Here is an 8,402-nt window from a genome sequence, read left to right as displayed (position 1 = left end):
CGGGCCAAGAGGTAGGAAGGCTTCTCGGAAGAGGGGACTTGAGCTGGGCCTTCAAAAGGAGGCCTGGAGTAGACTGGGCTGGGAAGGAGGAGAGGCATTGTGGGGGCGGGAGGAGCCTGGGCAGCGTGGGTTGCGTATGTCCTGATCGTTGTTCTGGGCCAGGGCGTCAGAGGGAGGGAGGTCTTGTTTAGAAGATAGTCGTGTTTTCACAGTTGGGTGAGCGTGAGGAGGAGGGAGGACAGTGGCTGGGGGCGGGGGGGCGGTGGGGACGGAGACTCAGAGTCCCTGTGGATGTGGGAGGAGGACCCATGTTCTACATCTTGACCCAGTGAGCACTGGATCCTTCAGCTACGCTTCCGGTGATGGGCCTAAAGCCCCAGGCACCCCCCACCTTTTCTCAGGATTTCTGGACTTTCCACGGGTGAGGCTGCCTACCCGGCGGGAGAGCCCCCTCCTCCCGGTCAGCCTGCTCTCCGCTCTCTTTCCCAGGCCGTGTGTGGGTACGGAGCCCAGGAGGCGCTGCCCCTGCGCCCCGTCAGGGAGGGTGAGCTCTACTTCCCTGAGGACCGGGAGGTGAACCTGGTGGAGCTGGCCCTGGCCACCAACATCCCCAAAGGCTGTGCGGAGACGGCTGTGAGAGGTGAATGCAGGTCCCTCGTGGAGCGGGGGCGAGAGCGAGGCTGTCAGGGGAGCGGTGCTGGGCTGCCTGGTGGGTGGAGCACAACTGGGGGGGGAGCGGGCGCGACAAGGGCAAAGCCCCAGGCTGAGCCCTCCCTCTGCTCTGATTCTAGTTCATGTCTCCTACCTGGACGGCAAAGGGAACCTGGCGCCTCAAGGATCGGGTAAGGGGCGCAGTGGGGAGCGGGCCCCCTGGTTGAACCCTCCTCCCGCAGGAGCTGAGGGCGGTGCCTCTACACCCCTGAGACTTCAGCTCACAAATATTTATCGACACCTGGTTCTGAGTGGGCACTGGTCTCTGCCCAGAGGGCTCAGAGCTGGAGAGAGGGGCTCATTCCTGTAACCAGTCGTGATGCTGCGTGTTGGGTGCGAGCACGGAAGTCTGAGCGGCACGCGGGGTCCCTGGGGCATGTGCCTCACTTCCAGGGTCTGCTGAGCAGAGGAGGGGTGGGGGCAGCGCACAGAGCACAGAGGTGCGGAGAGCTTGCAAGGTCAGGCTGCTCAGCGGGGCTGGCGGCTCTGTGCTCTGGGGGTCCTGTCTGAACAGGCTCCTGGGGGTGGGGGTGGGGATGGTGGTTGTGGGGGAGCAGGCAAGGGAGGCCGAGAGCGGGCTGGGCTGTCCACCCTGACTACCTCCTGCCCATCGTCTCGCAGTGCCCAGCGCTGTGTCTTCACTGACCGATGACCTGCTCAAGTACTACCAGCAAGTGACTCGCGCTGTCCTGGGGGACGACCCACAGCTGATGAAGGTAGTGAGTGGGCCCCCGTTTGGGACACCAAGTCCAGCTTCCGAATTCTCATGAAGTTCTCTCGGGTGCCTACTCCCTGTCCTCTGCTCACTGACGGCTGCCGTGTGTGGGAGCTGTTCCCGGGGTGTGCTGCTCTGAGCCCGGGCCTCCTCCAGTGCCGACTCCCCTCCTAGGCCAGGAGGAGCCCTGGTCCTTAGGGGATGGGCAGCTCAGCAGGGCCCTGGGGTGCCTCCCCACACCTCATTCCAGAGCCCACTCTCGGAGTGTCTGTGGGCCTGGGGCTAAGAGGGGCATCAACACTGCAACTTTCCTTTGCCTGGACTTGAGACGGGGTGGGGTGGGGGTGAGCGGTCGGGAGCAGGGGAAGGAAGGGGAGCCAGGCCTCAGACCAGCCCCTGCCGCTTTAGGCTCTGGGGCTCCGAGGCCTGCTGGGCAGTGCCCGGGAGTCCTGTCTGTCCAAGTCCGAGGGTAGTTTGGTGGCTGCTCCACCACGTGGCCTCTGCTTTAGGGTTTTCCATCCTCCACGTCTTCACGTCTCTGGCTGCTGTGGTTTTTCCCTTGAAGATGAGGAATGTTGCCCCCATCCCTTCCTGCCTCACAGGCTCGGCTCCTGTTCCCCGGGCACAGGGCAGGGCCGGCTGCGGGCCTGGGAGCTGATGCCCTCCCCACGGGCCTGACGTCTGCTTCCCCAGCCGCAGCCTTGGGACTTTATCCAGAGGGGTTTGGAGGGCACAGGTGGTGGAGGTGCTGGGTAACAACATTTTCTTCATTTACTCTAATGTGTTTTTTCTGCGTATAAAAGTAATGGCAGCAGATGTTTATTGTGGAACTGCTGTACCATAGAGACACACAAAGTAGGAAGTGCGAGTCTCCTGTGGAACCCCACCTCCTTTCTATGTATAAACAGTGATTGCTCTAGTACAACCCCCGGGCTCTACCAAAACGCCTGGTTTTAGAACAACTGCTTTTCTCAGTTAAAAATATGTTAGAAGATTTGACTTTGGGTGGTGGGCACACAACGCAGTGTATCATAGGTGATGTATCGTCTACTTAAAATCTATATAATTTCATTAGTCAGTGTCACCCCAATAAATTTAAAGTAAAAAGTTAACCCTTTGCACTCTGCTGTCCCCTCTCAGGGGACATCGGAATTCTAGCATATCACTCGGATGTCCCCTCTCAGGGGACATTGCAGTTTATTAGTGATTACGGGGAATTGAGTTATTTCAACGCAACTTTTTGAGACATGCATGTTTCCCTGAAGTTTTACCTTGAAATGGCACAAGAAATTAAATCAAAATATCGTAAAATTACTAAGATATATACAAGAAATGTCAGCGGGTTTTGTGTCGGATTAAACAATAAACTACATATTCCCGATGTGGGACAAAGAAAACGGGACTGCATTGTGTGTTCTAACAGGAAAACACCTGGTGGCAGGCGTCAAACCACTTATTACTGTCAAACATGCACTAATCAGCCTGCAATGCATATTGGGAAGTGTTACAAAACTTATCATACTGTACAAAATTATAAACAATAAAATATTGGTTTTTTTTGCAAATATACATTTCTCGATGTCACCCAATTCATATAAGTCCAATATCATTATAATACGTTACTTGGTTCCAAAATTATACTAAATAATACGAGGGTCTGTAAATGCACGTTTCCGCCGCAAAGTAGCATCGAGTAGCTGGTAGCCAATGTCCAGAATGGTTCGGAGTGCAAAGGGTTAAATGAAGCTCTAGCCAGTTTGGCTCAGTGGATAGAGCGTCGGCCTGCGGACCAAAGGGTTCCAGGTTCGATTCCGGATACAAGAGCCCTGCATGTATCTTGGTTGTAGGCTCCTCCCTGGCCCGGGCCCTGGTCAGGGCACAGTGCAGGAAGCAACCAGTCGATGTGTTTCTCTCATATCGATGTTTCTCTCTGTCTTTCTCTCTCTCTCTTTCTCTCTCTAAAAATCAATGGGAAAATATCCTCGGGTGAGGATTAACAACAACAACAAAAAGTGAAATGAAAAAAAAAGTTAGGCATTAGGTTGCATTCAATTTTTTAAAATTTTATTATTAAAAAAAATATATATTTGTATTAATTTCAGAGAGGAAGGGAGAGGAAGAGAGAGATAGAAACATCCATGATGAGAAGAATCCTTGATTGGCTGCCTCCTGCACGCCCCACACTGGGGATTGAGCCTGCAACTGGGGCCGGTGCCCTGACTGGGAATCAAACTGTGACCTCCTGGTTCATGGGTGGACATTCAACCACTGAGCCATGCCAGCTGGGGCCGATTTTTTATCAGTACAGACTGTGCTGTTTGTGGGTATGTCTGTGAGAGGGTTTCTTTTATAGTGGATTAAATTTATAGATGTTAAATTGCTGAATCAAAGAGTGTAAACATTTAAAACTTTAATACGTCAGTGCTAAACTGTCCTTTAAAAAAAGTTGGCTTCTGCCCTAGCCGGTTTGGCTCGGTGGATAGAATGTCGGCCTGTGGACTGAAAGGTCCCAGGTTCGATTCCGTCAGGGGCACCTGCCCTGGTTACAGGCTTGGTCTCCAGTAGGGGGTGTCCAGGAGGCAGCCAATCAATGATTCTCTCTCATCATGGATGTTTCTCTCTCCCTCTCCCTTCCTCTCTGAAATCAATACAAATATATATATATATAAAAATAAAAGGCAGTTCTGCCTGGGGCTGGTGGGTCCAGTGAGGCTGCCCCTTCCTTTTCAGATTGCTCTCCAGGACCTGCAGACCAACTCCAAGATCGCAGCGCTCCTGCCTTACTTTGTTTATGTGGTCAGTGGGGTGAGTGAGCAGGCGGGGCCGGGGAGGACGTTTGGTGGGAGGCGGTGACCCAGCAGCATGTGGGGCTCCTGGAAGGTGCCATCAGAATGCAGGGTCCTGGGCCCCCTCCTGTGCCCCTCACCATCCTCTTCCCCCAACAGGTGAAGTCTGTGAGCCACGATTTGGAGCAGCTGCACCGGCTCTTGCAAGTGGCCCGGAGCCTGGTTCGGAACCCGCACCTCTGCCTGGGACCCTATGTCCGCTCTCTGGTGGGCAGTGTCCTCTACTGCGTCCTGGAGCCCCTGGCTGCCTCCATCAACCCCCTGAATGACCACTGGACTCTGCGGGATGGTGCCGCCCTCCTTCTCAGCCACATCTTCTGGTAGCCACTGGGCCTCGAGCAGAGTAAAGGGTGGGACCTGCAGAGCTGAGTGGGTTGGGGGAGGAGGTGGGGTCCATTCTGCCCTGGAGGCCCTGTGTTGAGAGGTGGGGAGCCCCTTCCCTTGGAGCTTCCTACTTGGTGCCATGGTGCACTGGGATGCGACAGGTGGATGACAGCATACCGAGGATTTGGTCCTTCCGCTTCAGGTCCCGGGCAGTCTCCCCTGGCCCCTCCTTCACTCCCCCCAGTGCCGTGCAGGTGCCGTTTTCTCCGCGTGCTGTGACTTGAACCGTGTTGGGCAGGCGCTGCCTCAGCCCCTCTGACCATGCTGCTCCCACAGGACTCACGGGGACCTTGTCAGTGGCCTCTATCAGCAGATCCTGCTGTCCCTGCAGAAGGTCTTGGCAGACCCTGTGCGGCCTCTCTGCTCTCACTACGGGGCTGTGGTGGGGCTGCACGCCCTTGGCTGGAAGGTGAGGACCTGGCCTTTCTCTCAGCCTTTAGAGTTGCCATTTGTCATTAGGAAAATGGTACTTGTGTCTTTTATCATAAAAATGGTGTATGCTTGCTGCTGCTGTGCACTGAGTTCTTGCCTGAGGCCAGGCTCAGTGATAGCCTTTTATTTTTTTTATGCTTATGTCCAAATGTATTAGATACTTGTGTTTTTTTCTATTTACTTATATTTTGGGGGTAAGTTTTTTTGTGTTTTTGAAAAATATATTTTTATTGATTTATTTTTTTTAGAGAGGAAGGGAGAAGGGAGGGAGGAAGGGAGGGAAGGACACATTGATAAGAGAGAACTACTGGGGATCAAACCCGCGGCTTTTCCATGTACAGGACAGACACCCCAACCAACTAAGCAACACAGGCCAGTGCTTATTTGTTTATTTTCTTTATTTAAAAAATTTTTTTTTTATTATTGATTTCAGAGAGGAAGGGAGAGGGAGAGATAGAAACATCAATGATGAGAGAGAATCATCGATCGGCTGCCTCCTGCATGCCTCACACTGGGGATCGAGCCTGCAACCCAGGCATGTGCCCTTGACTGGAATCAAACCTGGGATCCTTCAGTCTGCAGGCCAATGCTCTATCCACTGAGCCAAACCAGACAGGACTATTTCTTTCTTTTTTATTGAATTTACTAGTGGCCTGGTGTATGGAATCCTGCACATTGAAAGGAAATTAATTAGAAGAAATCTGTATTTATAAAAGGCTAATATGCTGAGTGTCTGACCGGGTAATGACATCATGTAGCAATGCCGACTTCCTCTCCCTAGCGATGACTAGCCTCCTTGGAGTTTCTTCAGCCCAGGAACACAACTTGCTTTATAGCTAGGTGGAAACATTTCACACTTTAACCAAATGTCTGTGAAGCGTTTTCCGTGCCTCATCTCATTTGATCCTCACAGAAGGCCTGGAGTAGGTAGATAGGAAACTCAGTGGAATCCCATTTTCTTTTCATTAGCTGGAAAACGGAGATTTAGAAAGCTTAGAAACTTGACCCGACTGAAAAGAAATAAGAAATGGTGGACCTTGAAAATGACTTCAGGTTTTCTCACTGCACAGTATATAATCAAACACTGTTGCAGTTAAATATTTGACCCTTTGTTCTCCCTGCGTGATCTACAATAATAATCTGCTTCATGTTGATATTTACTGCTGTGTTGCTGACAGTTACCTGAAAGAGAAGTTGGGGTGCTTCACTGGGCTGGAAAAAAGTTTAGCTAAATCAGAAAGCAGGTCTAATTAAGCAAGTTTATTCTATATCTATAAAAGGCTAAGTTGATTTGCGCATACACAATACATATAAAGCTCTTGCTGACGCCAGTCTTGTGTTTTGATCTGTCATTGTCAATAGTGAATTTGGTTGACACTTCTATCATAGAGAAAGGGAGAATAGCGATATTAAGATAATTCTTATATTTAATTTCCTTTCAATGTGCACAAATTTGTGCACTGGGTCAACGTTTATTTTTAAATTGCCAGTGAGGGTCATGTACCGGATGGTCGGTTGGCCGGTCGGTCACTTAGCCTTTTATATATATAGATTGGGGTGACATTGGTTCACTGATCTTCTGTATATAAATGTCTTATCCTTTCAAAAGTCCTGTGTGGCAGCCCAGCTGGTGTGGTTCAGTGGTTAAGCATTGACCTATAAACCAAGAGGTCACAGTTCGACAGAGACACACACCTGGACCTGCATGTTTTTGTTTTTACTTTAAACTTCACTGGTCGCACCCAGCTTCTTCCTTTGCCAACATGCAAGTTCTTTTCCTTCTCTGCCAGGCAGGCAGGCAGATGGGAGAGGCAGGTGCAGCCTTGTCGGTAGTTCTTTTCTTTTGAAGGCAGTGGGTTTTTCTCTTGCATTTCTGTCTTCAGTTTCAACTTATCAAATTCCTCAGTCTCAGCCACATTGGGTTTGTCAGATGTGGTTGCAGAGCTGGGGGAGTGAGGTTTGAGGAGTCTGATCTGCTCAGTGGCTGCCCAGTCTCGGTGGGGTGGGGGCGGGTAGGGAGGGGAGGGGGACTTAGAGACAGAGTTTCTTAGTGAACGATATGTACATTTCTGGGATATACTTAATTTGGTCATGGTATATAGTCTTTAAAAAGTATTAGAATGTAGTGCATTTTCTATATACTGGTGAGTTTACTAACATTTTAAAGGATTTTCTTACATTCATGATGAAATTAGCCATGTGTTCGCTTATGTACTGTCCTTGTGTGGTTTTAGGGCCAGGTTTACATTGGCTTTACAGAATGGAGGGGAGGGTATTCCGTTTTTATATTTGGTTTATTTAATAAGATTGAGATGCCCATTTCTTGAGTGTCTGTAGACTTTGTCAAATTTGGCGTGGTGTTTTGTCGTTAGATTTTTAATTATCGCAGTGACAAAATTTTTTAAGCTTTCATAGCTCTTGTCTGCAGCAAGTCATATTTTTCTAGGAGCTTGTCAGTTCTGTGAGTATTTTCAGATCCTCAGGCTGTGGCTGACTCACCAAAGGCTCTTACCCATCAAAGCCCCACAAAAACATAACCCCCTCTGTGAAGTCTTAATTGCTTTCCCCAAATGGACTTCAGGATTTAAAATTCTGTAATCAGGAGTCCAGGACTCTGACTTGTTCTTGTGGTTTGACCTGAGACCCTGTTCACATCCAGGCGAGGACAGTACTGTGTGTACAGGGAAGCAGTTGGCACCTAAATTCCTCCGTTGTTAGCCCTGGGCATCACTTATACCCTCTTGGCCCTCATGTCAGTGACATGGCTCTTGTTAGTTATAGCAGATCACTTTATATTGTGTCTTTGTACCCAATCTTCATTTCCAGGGCTCGGTGAAGGCTTGTGCACACAGTAGGTTCCAAATAAATGTTGGTTGAGAATGCCACGCAGGGAATTTAGGAGGAGGGAGCCCTGTCCAGTATCAGGGATAAAAGTAGGACTTTCATGGGAAAGGGCATTGGAGGCGATCAACCACCCAGAGGCCCTCTGCATCCCTCTCTCTTCCAGGCAGTGGAGCGCGTCCTGTACCCACACCTGTCCACCTACTGGACAAACCTGCAGGCCGTGCTGGATGACTACTCCGTATCCAATGCCCAGGTGAAAGCGGACGGGCACAAGGTCTACGGCGCCATTCTGGTGAGTGAGCGGGCGGCCCCCCACCCCGCAATACCCCGCGGGCCGGCCCCTCGTGGCCCCCGCACAGCCTGTCCTCTCCCCCAGGTGGCCGTGGAGCGGCTGCTGAAGATGAAGGCGCAGGCGGCAGAGACCCACCGCAGTGGGCCTGGCGGCAGGGGGTGCCGGCGCCCCGACGACC

The 8,402-nt window shown here is 51.0% G+C and overlaps 1 protein-coding gene across 1 annotated transcript in view; it reads left to right on the top strand.

Moving 5' to 3' along the window:
• The window catches only part of TAF6L (TATA-box binding protein associated factor 6 like), a gene marked incomplete at its 3' end in the record, with an annotated part of 9,331 nt that extends 930 nt beyond the window's left edge, over positions 1 to 8,401 (top strand). Inside the window, 8 exon segments of the mRNA XM_023746774.1 lie at positions 375 to 640; positions 792 to 842; positions 1,333 to 1,427; positions 4,157 to 4,231; positions 4,372 to 4,592; positions 4,933 to 5,065; positions 8,096 to 8,224; positions 8,309 to 8,401. Of these exon segments, the coding sequence (XP_023602542.1) occupies positions 375 to 640; positions 792 to 842; positions 1,333 to 1,427; positions 4,157 to 4,231; positions 4,372 to 4,592; positions 4,933 to 5,065; positions 8,096 to 8,224; positions 8,309 to 8,401 (1,063 nt within the window).
• Position 8,402: the final 1 nt, after the last annotated feature.

This window comes from Myotis lucifugus, unplaced genomic scaffold (genome assembly GCF_000147115.1).
Source record: "Myotis lucifugus unplaced genomic scaffold, Myoluc2.0 scaffold_731, whole genome shotgun sequence".
In the NCBI taxonomy this organism is placed as follows: Eukaryota; Metazoa; Chordata; class Mammalia; order Chiroptera; family Vespertilionidae; genus Myotis; species Myotis lucifugus.
This window is presented reverse-complemented; position numbering and strand designations above follow the sequence as displayed.